Below are 19,180 nucleotides of genomic sequence, written 5' to 3'. Positions count from 1 at the left end.
AACAAGGAGGGGAGGGTGGAAAAAGTGCAGTAGTCGTCTCATGTATTAGATCTACCGGCTCTTAGTTTAACTTCTTTGTTTCTAGGATGGGTTTGCAGCTTGTCTTACAGGTGTGGTAGGATGGATCAGAACTTGTACTAAAGCCAAGGTACAAACTGAACTCAAGGGCTAACGAATGTAATAGTTGTCTACTTCAGAGCAATAATAGGTACAGTAGTAAAGAGACCAGAAGAGAGGTAAATAAGGGGAAAGTGTTAAGCTGGTAAAATATCAACCAAAAAAACCCAGACAGAAAGTGTCCCACCCTCGGCAGCAAAGGCGAGAAGGCAGCTGGTGTGTAAGTTAGAAGATACACCTGGCATGAAGTTGCAGCGTGTGGCAATAGGGAGGGGATAATGCCGCAGAAAACGCATCGCAGAGCTGATGGTGTGGCCGTGGGAGCGTGACCGGAGGAGGACCGAGCTGAGCCCGCTGGGGCACACGCTGCCGGGTCGCGGGGGCAGGTAAGGCGTTGGGGGCAGGTAAGGCGTTGGGGGCAGGGGCGCGGGGCCTAGCCGTTGCTGCCAGGGCGGCGATGCACCCGCTCTGCGCTTCTGCCAGTACTGCCGCTGCGCTCGCTGCCCGCTGAGAGCAGCCCGGGCGCCCGCACCGAGGGTCGTGGCGCAGTGACGACGGTGGTTAGAGCTGCGGGGGCGATGCCGGCCGCCGCCGCCGGGCACCGAGCGGCCGTGCGGAGCGCTGCCGCCGGGGGGCGGGTGGCCGCTGCTCCCGCGAAAGCGCCCGGGCGGGGGCGGGGCCGTCCGTGGGGCCCCGGGTCCCGCCCCGCCCTTGGCGCCGCTCGCCCCGCCCCTCCCGCTCACGTGCGGCGGCGCCGTCAGGTGACCCGGGTCGGCTGACCGGAGGCACCCTACCTCGCTGCCCCCGCAGCCAATCGGCGCCGCGGAGCCCGGCGCCAGCCAATCCGGGGAGGGCCGCGAGGTGTCGGGTTGGGTTGGCCGCGCAGGGGGAGGCCCCGGGACGGGCCAGGCTCGGGCGGACATGGCGCTGCAGTTCGGCGGGGCGGGCGCGGCGGGTGCGGCTGAGGAGCCGGCGTTGGTGGGGGGGAGCTTCGGGGCCGCGGACTCGTTCCCCAAGGACTTCGGCTACGGGGAGGAGGAGGAGGAGGCGGAGCTGGAGGGAGGCCCGGGCCCCGGCGGGCCCGGCGGCGGCGCGGGCGGGCCTGGCGGCGGCGCGGGCGGGGCAGACTCCAAGCCGCGGATCCTGCTGATGGGGCTGCGGCGCAGCGGGAAGTCCTCCATCCAGAAGGTGAGGGGCAGCCGGCGGCTCCCGCCCCCGCCTGCCGCCCTGCCTCTCCGGGCCGAGCTCTTTCTCCTTCCGATGTCGCTGTCTAGGCAGTTCCTGCTTTGGAGCGGGGGGCGACGCTGGAGCGGGGGGCAGCGGCCGCGTTACGGGCGGGCCCTTCCCGGAGCGGCCCCCGCCGCCTGCCCTAGGGCGGGGGGTTGCGTAGCGCAGGGCGTGTAGCCTGTGTAGTTCTTCACTTTAACGCTCCAAAAATAAAAAGTGAAGATACTGGTGTGACAGTTGTCATGAGGCGTTTTCTTACGGATGGGAAGGCGCCGTGCGCGGCCCGGTCTGCGGTGCCAGCACGGTAAGAGGCCCGGTGTGCGGTGTTTCGCTAGTGCCTCCGCTCGGGAGGGGGCTGGAGCTGTTGTTCTGCCTTTGATGCTGTGGAAGAGACTTCTGCTTTCCTACGGGCAGCCTCGGGTTTCCTTTGGTCCGCCAGACCGAACAAGCGAGAGTCGCTGTTCGTTTGAGGAGGAAATAAAACAGTTTCAGTGCCTCAGGGTGGTTGGTAGCTTCATGAAGTCGCTAGAGTTTCCTAATAAAAATAAGACAAATCTGACTATTTTCCTTTGCCACGTACCTCAAGGGAAGTGAAGCGCTAAGAATGATCCTTGTTCCTCCGTGCCGGTTTTGTGTTTGTGGTCGCTGTTAGGAAGTTTGGGGGTGATGTTTGTACGGGATGCGTTCCTCGTGAAATGTGGTTCTCAAGCTCTAAACTCAGGGGCCTCAAACCTCCTTCAAGTGAAGTGTGGAATCCTGCAGAGAGTACTGGAAAGGGCTTATGCAGAGAAGCCTTTTGTGGACATTGCAGCATAGCAGGTATGAATCTACTTATTTTAGCCACCTTTGCGGGCTGCTTGGTAACCCATATGGGTTCCAGACTGTAGTCTGAAGGCTCCTAGATTTTGCTGTAGGCTTGCCTTTCTTAGACAAGGTTTGCAAAAGGTACTGTATCTGTTAGTGGGAATCTTTTTCCATTGTGCTGTTCTGAAATACAGTGGCAGACTGGGCTGTCATTGCTTTTCAGTATTTCCAGTTATTCCCGGTTATCGATAAGGTCTAATCCCACGCCCTGCCCTGTGTGTGCAGGTGCAGTGACTGCACTGAAAGTCTTTAAGTCTTTGCTGACATGAACGGCGCTCGTCGTACTCTCATTAGAGGTCTTATTGTACTGTCTGCTGTTGGAAAAAGTGAACCCTGAAAGCTAGAGGAAAGCAGTGACTCCAAACCGCAGGTAGATTTTGGTACCAAAGTGACAGCCGCAAGTTGTCACTTTATGGATGTAGCTTTTGGATATTATTTTTTTCCAATGACCAAGGTTGGTAGCATCAGTTTTCTGAGGACCCATTCAAGTAGTTGTACAAGAAAGGAACAGTGTGATGTTGTGTATGCAGTAAGAGGATGTAGAATTTCTCTTTTGCTGATCAGTTGCTGATCTGGCTTGGGAATTGAAGCTGTGGTTCTGTTACCTAGGAGCTCATTGTGCTGCTGCCTGAGCAAACTGACTGTGGCAATAATCTGAGACATTCTTGGAGTATCAAGAAGTTTCTCTTCAACAACGTCCCTGCTCTTAGATCTGTCTAGTGCAAAAATGGTCATAACCTGACCCAACCCTTCTGTCTGGGCACTGCTTGTTGATTGCCTTGCCAGAGAGTAGGGGTGTGCACAATAAATGCTGTATCGGGAGAAGTATTGGCTTTGTGGGAATCTAGAAATTTGCATGAAAAACATGAATTTTAAACCATTCCAGCCTTCTACTGAGATCAATGTTAACAGGAGGCTTGTCAGAAAAGAAGAAAATGATGGTACGGGGGAGGAAAACTTTTTATTATTTTTTTTTTATTTCCTTTGGACAATCGGATTTGCCATACTGGGTATAACCTGTGAATGTTCAGTAGCAAATTGAGGTTAGAAGATTTTGGGAATGTGACTATTGCTTCAGTTTATAAAACAATTTTTCTGCAGACTTATGAGTCGTGTAACTGGACTTACTGTACTGTCCTTATGCAATAGGAATTTGGAAAGAGTTCAAGCAGAGTACCTCATTTTGGGTTTTTTTTTGGGGTGCGTGTGGGGTTTTTTGGGGGGTTTGGGGTCGGCAGGTTTTTTTGGTTGCTGTCACCAGACTTGCTGCTCTGCCTTCATAAGATTAGCATAAATGTATTATTGGGGGAGGAAGGTGTGTGTGTGTGTTAGAACCTAAAGTAGCCGCTCCTTTGAGGCTGCTGTAAACTTTTCATTTATACTCATTTTTCTTTAAAGATGTTAAATAAATGAATTGGATTGGGGGAGCAGGGAGTCAGAACGAGCTGTGTGTCACGCTTCTGTAGCAAGCTCTAATACTTAGAAATATCTTAAAGCAAGATGTAACGTGCTGCTGCTAATAAGCAGTGAATTTCTTTAAGTCTTTGTCACTTGTGTCTTCCTTTTGCTGTACTTACCCTCTTTCTTTGTCACCCCACAGCCCCCAAATCTCTCCTCTGGAAAAAAAAAAAGCAGTTGCTTCTTCTAAGACCATCTTGTTCATTATAGCAGCTTAAGAAATCCACAGAACTGAAGCAACGATTCTGGAAAGTGTGAAAATGACAAAACGATTGTATGACTTACTGCTGTTAGAGAGTCCTTTAGAAGTTGCTTTTCATTGTTACCAGTGAAGCAGCTGTTCATTTCCAATTAGTAGATTCTCAAGACCATCTTGCAATACCGTACCTTTTCTCTCTCTTTTCAGGGACTTCCTTCCATGTGCCCCTGCAAATTCCTTTCTGGACATCGGGGCAATAGAATTAATCTAATACTACCTTAGGATAAAAAGGGGGTTTTTATGACTAGGGGAAAAAAAAAAAAAAAGTTTGAAAACCCATTCAAAGAGTTTGAAAACCCATTCTGCATTTGGACTTGTAGGTGAAGGTGCCTGTTTTTATGTCCAGAGTGATCCTGTGCTGCAGTGGGGAGATGCTTGCTTATGAAGGCCAAATTGCCTGCTTCGGCTGTACAGACTTCGTTGGGACATGCTTGGTGGTGGCTTGGGACAGCTCCCAGGGAAGGGGTCTTCCCTTCAGGTTACTTGCACTGTGAAGGTTCTTAGAATAAGTTCTGGCTCTGCTCGTTGTTTCCCTTCTGAAGCAAAGGATGCAGATATAAAACAGTTATTCATGTTTGCCGACAGTGTCAAAAAAAAGGGAAACTGCACTAGCTTTGTTACTTTCTCAGCAACTTGCAATTCCTGCCTTAGATATTCCTCTTGCAGTTTTTAGGTCTTGCTACAATGTACCCAATAAGGTGTCTTGCTGTGGCAAATTATATTTGATCATAAGCTCTTGTAGTAGGGATGTTGTGGAAGTCATGCCTGTCACTTGGTGTATAGGATTATTGTTTTGTTGTGTGGGAATTTTTGTTTGTATGGATCAGGCCAGTGTTTCAGCTGGAAGTGAAATCCCAAATATGGTTGTTTTCTGATTTGTGAGAAAAAACACGCAGACACACGCAGACACACGCAGACACACGCAGACACACGCAGACACACGCAGACACACGCAGACACACGCAGACACACGCTTCCATGGAGAGTCCATTCAAAGTTCAAGGTAGTGGAAATGAAATACATTGGACAAATTCAGCTCATGGATCTAAGGAAGGGTGACTACTTGAAAATTGGGACAGAAACGGTGAGGTTTTAAGAGAAAAAACAACCACCACCACCCCCCAAGCAAACAGAGCCATCCAAAAACATGGAAGTGGTTCGGGAATTTAGTATTAGGGGTGCAGCTTAACAGCTGCAGTTCGGAAGTAAACCCAAGTGCCGCTGTAGAGAAGTTATAGAGAAAAGGTTGACATGTCAGGAAATTAAAAAAAAAATAAATCTTGAAAACTAAAGAGATTGTGGCAGGTCAGATGTGAATGGGAAATTCAGAGGGATTGAAAAAAAAAAAAGAGTAAAAAAAAAAAGTGTACTGCTGACAGTGCTTAAGCTGAGAGTGACAATTTCTTACAATACAGTAGAAGCAGGAAGTCGCCAGGTACTGTTGAGGACATTGGATGTTGAATGTGTAAAAGGAACGCTTGGGAAAGATAGAAGCTATAGCAAGGCAACTTCGCAGATTCTTAGAATTTTACTAGTTTTGTCTGCCTTGCCTTGATATGCCTAGCCAAAATTGCTTGGTATCAGTGTTAGCTGCGTGCTTCTGATCAGATGCTTTTGCAGCCTTTTTTGTTTGCTGCATTGAAGCTGTGTAAAATAAGTAAGAGTGGGGGTAGATGCCAGGGTATAGAAATGGAATTTAATCAAAACTGTCCTGGTTCCCCTATTAGTGTGAAAAAATAGATGGGGAACATCAACCCAAGGAAACATGCTGCTTTGGGAAGATGGCATTGCTTCTCAGGGGCTCATCTGCTTTTAAACTGGATTCGCTGATTCTGTCCTGCTTCCCATGGGAGATGCCGAGTTCCAAAGATGAAACACTGATTTCAGAATGCTTTAAAATTGTGCTGCAAACCCTGAGGAATTTCTAGTCCTTGCAATACAGCCTCTGCGTATCTAGAGCTGTGTTTACTTTTCTATACAAATGCTCTGCTGTTTAAAACCTCATTTATATCCTGACTTCCTCAAATGTTTGCCTTGAGGAACTGATTTTTTTTCCTTGGTCTTGAAAAAATCTAGGCTGACGTACTACTATGAACCTCACTAAACAATCCATTTACCATGCTGGGTATATGCTGGAGTTGTTTGTCTTGCAGTTTTTTTGATGGAGACAGTTACACTAGGTCTCTTTAATGGATTACTTTTGTAACTGTGTGAAACATTAAAAAAAATAAAATACCAATACCAAGTGCTATATAGGAAGCTTTGTCTTTTTGCAGTCCTAGCATTCAACCACCTTATGTTTGTTGTAACTTTTGCAATATATATGGTTGGGTTGCTTTAGTGCAGTGTTCTCTGTTGAAACTGTCTGCTTTTGCTACAGGCTGCTTTGCGGGGGGGTTACTTGCTAGTTCTGTTTGTTCAGGGAAGGGCTAAAATCCCAGCAGGGCTTTTGGAGTACTAGCAGTGAGTGTGTTTTTAATCTCTGCAGCTAAACCGTTTATCAAACTAGTTTGAAAGCTTCCATCGTTTCTTTAGGGTACTTGAAAGGAGAGGGTCAGCAAACGTAATTCAGTTGTTAACAGACGGCATGCTACGCAGCTATTCGGTTCTCTAAAACCGGGGTGTTGTTTTTGTACACTTTTGTTGTAGTTTAGGAACAGTCTGATTATATTGTGTTGTAACACTTGACAACAGACTAAAAGCAAAGTTTCTTTTCGGAATTTCTAGGACTGGAAGGGAACAGTTCTTAAAAGCTTGCAGTTGCTCAGTTAACACAGTGGCTTTATACCACGTTTGAATTGGCTAATATAGCAGAATTTGAAAGTACTGTATTAGACTTGCAAGGAAGAAAGAATAACTGGGATATCTGTGCCTTTAGGCAGCAGTGTTATTTAGAGTTGTGAAAGTGTTCAACTGTATTTGGTTGCTTGCTTCTGGGGGGAGGGTAAGTTATTTCCTTAGCTGATGCAGAAAGCTATTTACCAAAGGAAACAATACACTTTAGAATGTATAAACCTATTTGTAAGATTCAAGTGGCAGAACTTCTACCAATCTCTTCTAATAAGACAAAGTGAAGACTGTAATTTGTGTTCTTTTAACAGGTGGTGTTTCACAAAATGTCTCCCAATGAGACTCTGTTCTTGGAAAGTACCAACAAGATCTACAAAGATGATATTTCCAACAGTTCATTTGTGAATTTCCAAATATGGGATTTTCCTGGACAGATGGACTTTTTTGATCCAACATTTGATTATGAGATGATCTTCAGAGGAACAGGTGCTCTAATATATGTTATTGATGCCCAGGTAAATACACATCGCTAAGAATCACAGGGAAGTTTTCTTTTTGCTATGTGTGCAAGAGGACTGATCGAGAAGCTAATAATTTATATATTTACGTAAGTTCGTAAAACATCTGTTATGTAGGAAAGGATGCATGGGCAATCTTAAGTTTGGTGTGTGGTTTTTAGTTTTGTGAAATGACTGGAACATACGCTCCTGGTGGAGAGAGTGGAAAGGGGCTGAACTGAACTTTTCTACAGTAATAGCAAGAACCTGCTGTGCTAGATGTTTTGAATTATCCCTGCCGCTGACGGCTATGGAGATCATTTAATAACAGCACTCTTCTGACCTCAGTTTCAAGTACTGGTACTATTTAGTATCTGATAGCTTTTAATCAACCTAGGAATTGCACCATGGAAGATTATCTGGTTATCAAGATAGGCAGCAGCAATCTCCAAGACTTTTCCTGCAGTTGAAGTGTAGCCTGCTTTTTTGCTCTGCAGGCTGGTTTTGTGTAGCTGAGCCTTGTATAGTTAATGCAACTTAATTTACATTAACAGAATCTAAGCTACTTGGATTTCTGACACTCCAAGGTATTCTTTTCTCCATAGTTCTGTTTAGTTGCAGAAGTGAAGTTCTTGCACTGAAATATTTTATCCTTGTGCAGAAAGGAATAGTTACCAGAGATAAAACCTTGTTGTTCATTCCTGCCAAAACTGATTTACAGGATGACTACATGGAAGCTTTAACAAGACTCCACATTACAGTTTCAAAAGCCTACAAGGTCAACCCAGAAATGAACTTTGAAGTTTTTATTCATAAAGTTGATGGTTTGTCGGATGACCATAAAATAGAAACTCAGAGGGATATTCATCAGAGGGCTAATGATGACCTTACGGATGCTGGGCTTGAAAAACTTCACCTGAGGTGAGTTAAAAGATTCTGGCCTGTACACAGACTGTTGGCTTTTAGATGTAATAGTGGCTGGACCAGAGCAAGGCCTTGTTAGTTCCTTAATATTGCACAAACTCTTTGTTATAAAATACACCACTGAATTTATGGTCAAGCCTCAGCTGTTAGATTGACTAAAATAAGGCAGGCTACTGTATCAGATTCCAATCAAGAGATTTATTAATGAACTCACTAGTAATGCAAGTGTTTTTTTGCATACTTGTCGTTCAGCATAACAGGCTGAATTTGTACACGTGGCCTGCAGGGGCAGGGGCAGGAGAGGGGAAGCTGGCTGCCTTCTAGTTCTGGCTAGCGCTGACTTTTCAGTGTGAGTGGTTTGAAAAGCTTAGTCTCTTCCTTGGTATTTGGCTTGCTTTTAAGGTGTCTTCTACCAATGCCTTTATAATGAGCTAACTTTTCTCTGGTTTTACTGCTGTTTTGATTCATATGGAGCCTTCAAGTATTACCAGTATCTCTTGGTGTTAACGTGAACAAAGTGGAAGGCCAGGAACTGACCCGAAGATACCTGCTTGAGTGTTTAATGCCTTTGTGATAAGCATTCTCTAGGCTGTGTTGTGAAAGCATGTTCAGATTTTTCTCTCTCTTCTATCTCCCAGGGACAGGGGAAGTCTGTTTCATGTTTACTCCAGTCACTCAGAAAATTAGGTTCTTGGTGCAGTGGCCAGGTGTATTTTTGATAAAGGCATTCCAGCTAAATCATCGAGCCTAAATGTTAAAAAACATTGCTTTAACATTACTATTACAATTCTGAAATACTCTTGAATCTTTGTTCTGTTTTCTTCCTTTCCCCTCCCTCCGTATCTCAGCTTTTACTTGACCAGTATCTATGACCATTCAATATTTGAAGCCTTCAGTAAAGTGGTACAGAAGCTCATTCCACAGCTGCCAACGCTGGAAAATCTACTAAATATCTTTATATCAGTAAGTGTTAATCTAACAGAACTTTGAGTGAAATACATGGAATCGTAAAGCAAGTCCTTCGGCTAAGGAGCACTAGCTCGATCTGCCCGTGGGAGATGCAGGTGGCACTCCTGTTGGTGTCCTCTGCCGGCCCAGTTGTCTGCATTAGCAGCTCTTTACCACAGCTAAATTGTGCTGGTGTGTGTTTGTGTGGGTTTCTTTAAATACTGACCAAGCATAGTTTGGCTAGTTATAACTGTTGATACAGAAGTGTTCTGCCAGCACGATATACTGATTTGTCTGCTAAGGCACTTCGTAAATTATTGTAGTTGTATTGGCAAGAGACTTTTTTTTCTAATGTGAATTTGGCCTTGAACAGGCACGTGCCCTGTGAGACTTTTGCCCTGATTTTTTCGTGTTTGCATTTCTTACAGAATTTGTGACACAGACATTTGCTGCTTTATACTTTAAACGAAATAGTACGTCACTCTAGAGAAAAGGCTGAAGTAGCCTGTCTCATTTAAGTTAAGTCTGTGAGGCTGTTGCAGGCATGTGGACAACATGAGGGAAACCGGTTGTGACTGAGAGGAGCCGCGTGGGTCAGACGTGTTGCCCCATGCTACTGTATAATGCTTGTTTCCAGTGTTAGTCGAGGACTGTCTGTAACAACCTGGCCCAGTGGATAGAGGACACGTTAATGCTCACCCTTGCTTGGTGCTGTGAGGATATGGATTGTGGCCCTGATGCCAAAAGGATGTCCTTGGGGCACTGCCTTGGATGTTCAGGCTAGCTAGGAAGAAGCAATAAGGAATGCTTCTGGTGCATAAACAGAAATTAAGCTTTGCCAGAAATCCATAGTGTTTGCGAGGTGACTTGCTTAAAAGCAGAAGGCTCCTGAACTTGCAATGTGTGTGCACTTTGCCAAAATGCTCAGTTACAAATGGGGTGGTACAGTTGGCTCAGTGCTTTTCCGTATCCGTAACTGCCATAATGTGATACTCTTCATGTGGTTGTAAGTTTAGAAGCTGACTTTATTTGTTGTGCATGTTAAACTACATGGCAACTGCCTCACACAGAAACTAAGCTGCCATGATACTACAAGTGTAAAGTTTTATGTGTCAGGATACTACTATGTAGTAAGTAATCTCTGAGCCTGGCCCATCAGGTGGGTGTAAATATGTGGCTCCTCTGGAGTTAATAGAACCACAGAAGAGGAAAACTGCTGCATTTGAGTTCTGAAAGCATATTACAATGTAACCCAAACTATGATCTGGTAAATAATAAACTGCAAAGAATTCTAACCAATCCTCAGTTTTATTTTTTTCAACTAGAAGGTGATGTTGATATGTACTATGGCAACAAGGGTATTGTATTTACGAACTATATGCTCTAAATCTTGATTCATTCTTAAGCCTCTAAATTGATAATGTTTAAACCATTTCCTGCTATTAAGAATGTGAAAGTGTGTGAATTCTACTTGAGATTTAAAAGATTGAGTTATTTCTAAAATTTATCCAAATTCTTTCTCTTTCTGAAGAATTCAGGCATTGAAAAAGCTTTTCTCTTCGATGTAGTCAGCAAAATCTACATTGCAACAGACAGTTCCCCTGTGGACATGCAGTCATATGAGTTGTGCTGTGACATGATTGATGTAGTGATAGATGTTTCCTGTATATATGGGTAAGTGATGAATACTCTTAGGAAAAGAGTCCTTAAATGTTGTAGAATAGGTTGCAAACCATGCAAGTCATGGTGGCCTTGTCATCCGGCAAGATGCTATCGATTGGTGTGTAAAGCACATTGGTTCTGTAACTAATTAGAATGAAGCCAAACGACTTGGCAGCTGGATTGAGCATTTGTACTCTGTTTCCACTCACGGCCTCAGGCAGCCATCTGACATTTGTAAAAGCCAAGTGTTTCATGTGTGGTATGAATGAATACTGCTGTGTCTCACTTGGCATGGTGGGTGCAGGTATTGTTATTATGATTTATTGTTATACCTGCAAATAATTGGAGTCGATAGCATGGTATAGCTCATAAATGTAACTTGCAGTCACGTTGCTTTGAGACTTGCCACTGTCTAAACAGAATAGCTTTTGCCAGGTCAGCTCAGCTCTTGCTGACTTTCTCTGAGGGATGCACATGGTACTTGTTTCTCACAGTTTATGCCTGAATTATGCTTCACAATGGGTTTTTGAATGGAGAAGCGGTAACTTATTTTAAAACTGTGCTCATAGCCTGGAAAATACAGTGCTGGCAAGAAGTACCGCAATGTTTAGTAGTCTGTCTTCTGATGGGTCAACCCAGGGTTGTGTAACTGTTTGCTTTGGTTTCTTTTCCAGGAGTGAGTGTGTGGAAGTAGCTTGCGATACAGCTCTTGCTTCTACAGTAACTTAACAAACACTACTAACTTGCAGATAGAAAGTAGCATCCTAACCTTCTCTTGTAAATGCAGGCTGCTTTAGCTGCAGACCAGAAAGTGTCCTGCCCCCTCTTGCACTTCCTGCACTGGCCTCGCTAAGGAAGCCTTTGTATTAATTTACCAAAAGTAATTTTGCTGAGGTGTTACTCCATTGACGTTTCTGTCAATGGAGTAACTTGCATTACAAGTAACTTGCAAATAGGAGGCTTGCATTAGAATCTTCAAACGAATCACTTGATTCCTTACTCTGGCACTGTGAACTCAGTGAGACGCTGAGTAGCAGTGACTCTTTGAAGGTGAGCTGTGCTGTTACTAATGCGCTGTACTATCTCCTGTACTACCTCCATTAAGAATGCTCAGCTGTAAGCTGAAAACGGCATCGACTAAACAGCCACAGCTATTAGTCTGATATTGAAGGAATGGATGCGGATAGCTTGCTCTTAACTGCTTGTCTAAGATAGCCAGTATCTAGTGAAGGCCTCTACTCTCTTTCGATCTAGCTTTCCTGAGAAACTTAAGGTGGGATACTGGTCTTTCTGATGTGATAGTATTAAGACCCGCACTGCAGGTTCTTCATTTGCTTACCATTCAGTATGAGTAATATTCTTCTAACTGCATTTAACAGTTATTTGTCTTGAAGTTACATATGCATGCTTATGAGATTATGTCTTGGGTTAACTCCTTCTTTCTTAGGTTAAAGGAAGATGGCACTGGAAGTGCTTATGATAAAGAATCAATGGCAATTATCAAGCTCAATAACACAACGGTCCTGTACTTAAAGGAAGTAACAAAGTTTTTGGCATTAGTTTGCATTCTTAGAGAAGAGAGTTTTGAGCGCAAAGGTAAGGACTTTGCCCCCAGTGAATGGCTTTTATCTAATGCGTTTTATCAGCTGTGAAATAGTCATATGACTTAAATCAAGGTGACTTGTAAACTAAATTTGTTTCATTTCTTTTGGGAAGAATTTTCTCCTTTCCTTAGAGGTAGGTATAAAGAGGTCTTATTTTTATTCTTGTGAATCTTCTCTTTAATTGCTGTTCTCCTGCTGAAATTACTTGTGTAGCTAATGAAGCCTATTTCACTACCACCTGCTACAGTGGAATCAGTAGAATGGAGTAATGCTTACTACGTTTTGCTTGACAGCTGTTGCACTGTGAATAATATTCTCTATCACATGTGGCACTGATGTAATTTTTTTAATGTATGACTGAAGAAATCAACAGTGGTAGGCTAGTACAGTATGTGGTAGGAACTTTAGAACTAAGTGTTTAATATGTTGCAGGTCTAACCAACTGCATAGCTGCTTGGACCTGTAGGACATGATGGTATAAATGGTCTTCGTAAGTTACGGGGTAGAAATGGCAGCATAGGCCCTAATTTGAGTGTTTGATGTAAATGGTGACAGTACTTACCTTGGCATTTTAAAAAGGGAAAAAGCAGGTGTGTTCTTTTAATGACTGTACTGTATTTGAACTCAAAAGTTTTTCTCACCGTGGGTAGGATATATATCAGTGATATAAAGTGCAAGATAACATTCAAGTGATGGTCATGCTGTAATAGCATGTTTTTTGGGGGTAGAGTCTTGTATTGTCCCCTCACCTGCTTTTTAGTTATGAATATACACCTTGCACTCCAAATGAGTACCCTTTTTTTCTCAAAACTGAGACAGTCTAAATGAATACTGGCATCAGTAAAACTTTGTTAAATCCTCTGTATCCAAGTTCATACTAAAATAAGTAACAAAATAGCTGTTGGTTAAATGAAACATTTTATATCGATTTTGAAGCTCTGTTTATTACTGAAGTGTGCCAAGCTGAGCACAGTTTTTCCTCTCCCCTCCCCCTCCCTCTTGACAGGTCTGATAGACTACAATTTTCATTGCTTCCGCAAAGCCATTCATGAAGTCTTTGAAGTAGGTGTTGCCTCCCACAGAATCTGCAACCATCAATCAAGCGCCTCAAATATGAAAGCAGTGACTCACAATGGCACGCCTAGGAATGCAGTCTAGAGGAGAACTAAAGACGTTGGATAGACTTGTCAGCTCTTCACTCCGAAGCTTTGTGGAACAAGAGAAGAGTAGTCTGAAAGCCTGAAGTATGTTTCACAGGAGAAGAGTGGCGCTAACTGTGGAACAAGCAGCTTGTAACTCATGTTGGACAACTGAAACTACTGTAAAAATACTTCGAGGCCAGTGGAGTTAGAAATGCCAGTTTGAAACCAGCCCTATTGCTAGTGCAGTGGTTTTTCAGTTTGGAGTCCTATTCTCAGTCTGTCTCTGACCGATTGCCCAGTCAAAACTTAAAGTGATTGAGTTGAGTTTTGGGTGAAACACTGAATAGTCACTTGCTCAACTTTTTTTTTTTTTTTTTTTTTTATTAATCTGTAGGATGTCTACTTTTGCTTAAGTTTACCCTTTTGTAATTAAAAAAAAAAAGGTGGTGTCATTATTTAGGCTTGTGAAACAGTCTTTTTGTTTGGTGAGGCTGGTCTCACAGATCATTCCATAAAGTAGTTCTTGCTCTCGCCAGCGTGCTCAGAGTATTCTCATGAATTTTGTACTTGTTAAGTGGATGCAAGGTAGAGCTCTGTTCTAGTGATTCTGTATTTGTTTGGAGAGCTGACCTGAAGCTTCATTTTAAGAAATTGTGATACTTTGCTTTCAGACCACACTTCTTGGTTATGCCCCCTTTGATGGAAGGGAAGTATTAAAACCAGAAATGAACTACCTGCTCTCTTCTGCAAAAACATGGATGTCACAAATCTGTGTGGTTGATCCTATTCACAAAACAACTTCATGGCTAACTAAACTGAAATGTCTGCCATCTGTTGCAATAAAGCAACCACTTTCAGCTATTCCCAAGAGAAGAAATGCCAAAGTTACTGACTTATGGTAGATCTCTCTGCCCTCTGACTGATAATCACAACAACTCCTAGGAAAATGTTTGAGGGTGTTATCCTTGCACAGCAATTAAAAATCAATGTGTCACAACCTACTAATAATATTGGACATTGAAAGTGCGTTGATTCTGTACTGTGGCAAACACCTTCCTGTTTGTCGCCATGCAATCTGAAGAGAACATTGTTTTTTCTGATTTTGTGGATGCTGGCTTTCATACTATGGGAAGTATAGCTGAATTCTTTTAACCTAATTTCTCGGTGTTGGTATTATTACTGCAGATGTCGTACTGTACGTCAGCCTTGCTATGCAGTAGGCTCAGCTACTGGCCTGTAAAGATCTTGGCTCTTTTTACCTGTCCCTATGTGTGTATAGGTGTTGCGAAGCCACTGGACCAACTGACTATACAAGTGCCACTATAAAAGTTTCTGCGAGAAGATCTGTAACTGTAAGCGATCTCTGCAACCGATGTATTTATGTGGTCAGAAATAACCACAGGATTGCTTCTGCGCTTATAGAATGGATTTTCATTGAACTATGTAAAAATATACATGCATTAACATTAGGGTGTATGCACATATTGTGTAAATGTTTCTCCTTTGTTTTAAAGATGTTGTATGTTACTAAATATATAAAGGATCTGATCCAGAAGTTACCACAGTCAGCAGCAGACTTGGGAATTCAAGTGGTCTAGTTCAGTTCTCTTAACAGCAGTTACAGCCCTGAACCTAGGCTGAGCTCCTTTTTGGTCATGGAACTGCAGGGGTTTTTAAGGAAGTGCTGGAGGCTTGTAAGGTCGGGGTTTGTAACTTGCAAACTGTCGCAGTGTCCTAGTACTCATGGGGAGAGGAGAAGTAATTGGCTAGATCACAGGAAGGAAGAAATCATTCCCACTTATGCAGTGAGTTTTCCATGTTCTAAGTACATGTGTATGTTCCTCCTCTCTTTCTCTTCACTCCCTACATGGTTTTGTGCTAATAAAATGAAAAAAGGTCAAACTAACAGTATTGTTTCTGTTGGAGGGTGAGGTGCTTCAACAAAAGTCTATGAAGGCCTATACAGTTAAGCAAGTTTTAATAAGCCTTGCGATGTTCACAGTATTTTTTAAAAAGTTAAATACCACCTCCCCCTGTGAGGCTTTAAAAATTTTAGTCAGCCTTAGCTTTCCTCTGAATTAAAAACTGACTCCAAACTGAATACTCAGTTTTCAGAAGATGTCTCTAGACTTTAAAGGCATATAAATGATGAAGTGACTTGTTCACCTTTTGATCAATGGTGAGCCTTAGGCTGTGTTCCGGAATTCTGCCTTCTGGTGTGGGTGTTGTGGTTTGCGGGTTTTTTGGGTGGTTGGTTTGTTTTTTTTTTTTAATTATTTTTGTCAGCATTACCTTACTCTTGAACGGTTGCATTTACCTAAGGTTCATGGTAGCATTTTAAAACAGAAATACTGATTATTTTCACTACTACCTGAATGATATTAGCTTTAAAAGTTAAATTTGTCTCTAGGAAGGAGAATGGTATTTCTTTAATTTACTAGAACTAGTCATAACCTTCCTTAAATTGATTAATGCAAATCAGATGCTGCACTTCGAGTTGTGTTACTTAACCTCTCGCTGCTTTAACGAGGCAGTTTTTGGTTTCTGCTGAAATCTTGAAGGCTGCCAGAGAGAGAGGGGGAAGGGCAGTCATAAGGCTTTACCTTCTCCATCGCGCAGGGGCCCGACCCCTGGTGCTGAGCCGGGGCAGGGGGAGATGCTGGTTAGGGGTGAGGGAGGGCAGCACCGTGGTCTCAAGGAAAGGACTGAAAGTGTAAAGGGGACCATCGGCTCGTGCGTCCCCCACCCCGCAGCGGTACGGCTGCCCCGCCGGCTTTGTGCGGGCGGCTGCGGGCTTGTGCTCCCGCGGAGAGCAGGGGTGCGGGGGCAGCGGCAGGAGTGAGCCCCCCGCGGGAGGGTACGGCGGCCCCTGGGAGGGCACCTTGCGGGGTGGCGGGGGCGGCACCGCGGGACGGCCGGGCAGCGGGGCAGGGCCACGCCAGCCGGTGCCAGCGCTGCCCGGGGCCGTGCAGCCGCCTGACGGCGGGCGAACGCCGGCCGCCGTGCTGGGCCCTCCCCGGTCACGGGGGCTGAGCCGCTCCGGACCGAACGGAGCACCGGGGCCGCGGGGACCCGCTCGGCACATCCCCCGCCCCGGCCGAGCCGCGTCTTCCCCCGCGGTGCCCGCCCCGGCCGGCAGGAGGCGCCCAGGTGCCGCTCGGTCCGCCCGCGGTGTCCTGCGCGCCGGGCTCGCCTGAGGGGCCGCGGGCTGCCGGGGCCGCCGCCCGCCGGTCCTGCGGGTGGGCGCTGGGGCGGCCGGGGAGCCGCCCGCCCGGTCTGGCAGCGCGGGCCGTGAGGGGCTGCGGGAGCTGCCCGGGGCCTGTGCGTCTGTGCGCGGCCCTTCCTCGGTCACGATCGCTGCGGTGTCCCCTGTAGCGCGGCACAGCGAGGGGCTTTGCTGCTGGGCGCCTGCTGGCGGTAGGTGGCGCTCTGGTCGCGTCGCCGCAAGGGGACGTTAAAGGCCGCTCCCGTCCCCAAAACCGCCTCCGCCGCGGCAGGTCTGGCGCGGGGGAACGGGAGGCGGTGGGTTCGATTCTCCCCTTGAGCACCGAGTGCGGGCGGAGCGGCCGCGCGTCGTGCCCCGGTTAAACTTTTCAGTTTTGTCTCCCAGGTAAAGTTGTTTGTTTTGTTTTTGTCGCGCTCCACGTCTCCACCGACTCCTGGGCGGCGCGTACGGCCGCCCCCAGCCCCTCTCCTCACCCCGCTGGGCCCTGAGCCGGGGGCGGCCGGAGGGGCAGGGGCCCTTCCCAAGGGATTTCTGAGAGGGGTCCCGGACGCGCCTTTTCGGGAGGCTGGAGCGTTTTTGGAGTCAACTTTCCCTCGGTAAAATTCTGTTATGTTGTCTGGAGCAGGGTTTTGTCCTCTTGTCAGTTCATACCAGCGTAGAGTAAATGTTGCTTTTTTTTGCCTGGGATCTATCAGGTTAGGATTTTTTGCTTTGTGTTATGAACAGCATGTTTTTCCATGTCTAGAACTGTTGGTTGTTTTTTTTTTTTTTTTTTATTTTTGCAACTACATGTTTGCCTTTTTAACGTCCAGGTTTTTCGTGACAGTGGCTGATGCCACGGTGAGGGCGGGCGACACCAAGCCGCACCTGGGCAGTTCAGGTTAGATCCTACAAAAAAAAAAGTCTTTGCTGAGGAGATCCCTTATCTTCTAGAGGTGAGATCACATCCCTCCTTTGTTTCTGTCTCGTCCAGGTTTCTTCTCATGCTCCCTCAAAGTTACTTACCTCTTTGCTGCAGGGCCTCAGCTGCAGGTGGTCGGAGCAAGGCCACAGCTGCACATTGCCAATGTCACAGCCCTCGGCTGCCATTCCCTGCAGAGGTGATGTGGTACTTGGAACAGGTTACCCAGAGACTTCCAGGTCTCCATCCTCAGGTGTTTTGAAGCATCGTCTAGGAAAAGCTTGGGCTGACCCGACCTAGTGGTGGTGGCAGCTTTGTGAGGCTGCTTGGGCGTGATGGTGTTCAGGGGTTGCTTATATCCCACAGCTCTGTGGTGCTGCCGAGTATTTCCAGCTCTGCTGGCTGAAGAGTGTAAGGAACAGATGAAACCTTTTCTAATTTGCAGTGTATATGTAGTTCAAAATACAGTTGCGCTGAAGGGGGATCGGTGGTAGGGCCACCAGGCATGGGTGTGCGGTCTGTAGTGTGCAGTGCATTTAAAAATAGTGAGAAAAATGCTTTTTTTCCTCTCTGTGAGTGGTTTGGTGTTATTCCCTGAGGGAGTGTGAGGTGAGTTAGCAAATGCTCAAGTACTATTACGAATCAAGCTTCACTCATTGGTGTAAACATTGCACAGGACCAAGCAGTAAAGACAAAATAAAACGTCTGTCTCTGTTTTAACTGACTGCGGTTTTAACAGACAGATCATCTAAGTTTAGTGGGAACCAAGCGAATCTGCTGAGCTTTTCTGAACACATGGCTCTACTAGCTGTGCTTCTGTCTGGATTTAAGACTTACTTGTCCTCCACTGTTCCTGAGCTTCAAAGCTGTATGGTGCTGCCCAGTTTGGTTTTAATGTGTGAACAGGTATCCCTTGAGAACGAGAAGGAAAGAAATACCAGTGTCTTTATTTTTAATTAACCCTAAATTAACCCTAGCTTGTTTTCTGTGTATGCTCTGATATCCCTGTGAAGGTGATGCTAGTGGGCATTGGTGTGTCTCCAGGTGCACTGCTTTATTAATGGCACCATTATAAAAATACAGACCTTGTAAAACTAGGAGGGAGAGCCGTATCACAGAGAAGGTTACACAGTTTTGGTATGATTTTATTTAAATTTGTAAGTTCTTCCCAATTTTAGTCAGGAAGTAGATTGGTTTTTGAGTATAAGAGTTTGTTTTTTCTAATACAAGCATTTTTGTGGTTCTAAATAGAAGTCAGAGCTGCTACTTAGCAGTTTGGGTATTATCCTCCTTTGCAGTCTGCTCTGATACTTGTTTTGAAAGCTATAATTCTTCTGGGCGTAAGCAGCTACAGTTTGGTTTCTGTGATTCACCTTCCAGATGGTTGTGTTTGAGGTGAAATATTAGTTAAGGAATTTATAACAATATATTCAGCATGAAAAGAAATGTTACTGAAACAGCGGATAACTTGATATGCTTTTTAAAAATTCAAGTTTCATTATTTCACAGAGGAATAGATCAATATTCCATCATTTAACAGTTGAGTTTAAAAACCTGCTGT

General features: G+C 45.2%; 1 protein-coding gene across 1 annotated transcript; it reads left to right on the top strand.

Moving 5' to 3' along the window:
* The first annotated feature begins 998 nt into the window (after positions 1 to 998).
* Positions 999 to 15,394, top strand: RRAGC (Ras related GTP binding C). Its single transcript, XM_055799523.1, has 7 exons — positions 999 to 1,305; positions 7,027 to 7,230; positions 7,934 to 8,133; positions 8,985 to 9,099; positions 10,616 to 10,758; positions 12,194 to 12,342; positions 13,357 to 15,394. The coding sequence occupies exons 1-7, from the start codon at positions 1,039 to 1,041 to the stop codon at positions 13,506 to 13,508; spliced, it is 1,230 nt and encodes a 409-aa protein (XP_055655498.1). The 5' UTR covers positions 999 to 1,038; the 3' UTR covers positions 13,509 to 15,394.
* The last annotated feature ends 3,786 nt before the right edge of the window (positions 15,395 to 19,180 follow it).

Source organism: Falco peregrinus, chromosome 3 (genome assembly GCF_023634155.1).
Source record: "Falco peregrinus isolate bFalPer1 chromosome 3, bFalPer1.pri, whole genome shotgun sequence".
NCBI classification, from domain to species: domain Eukaryota; kingdom Metazoa; phylum Chordata; class Aves; order Falconiformes; family Falconidae; genus Falco; species Falco peregrinus.
The sequence above is the reverse complement of the archived record's forward strand: the minus strand, read 5'-3'. Positions and strand labels throughout refer to the sequence as shown.

What these genes read in the sequence shown, in the direction of transcription:
- RRAGC (XM_055799523.1), top strand. Translation starts at nt 1,039, where the DNA reads ATGGCGCTGCAGTTCGGCGGGGCGGGCGCGGCGGGTGCGGCTGAGGAG. An exon ending in TATATGTTATTGATGCCCAG is followed by an intron (nt 7,231 to 7,933) that starts GTAAATACACAT and finishes ACTGATTTACAG; the next exon opens with GATGACTACATGGAAGCTTT. An exon ending in TACTAAATATCTTTATATCA is followed by an intron (nt 9,100 to 10,615) that starts GTAAGTGTTAAT and finishes CTCTTTCTGAAG; the next exon opens with AATTCAGGCATTGAAAAAGC.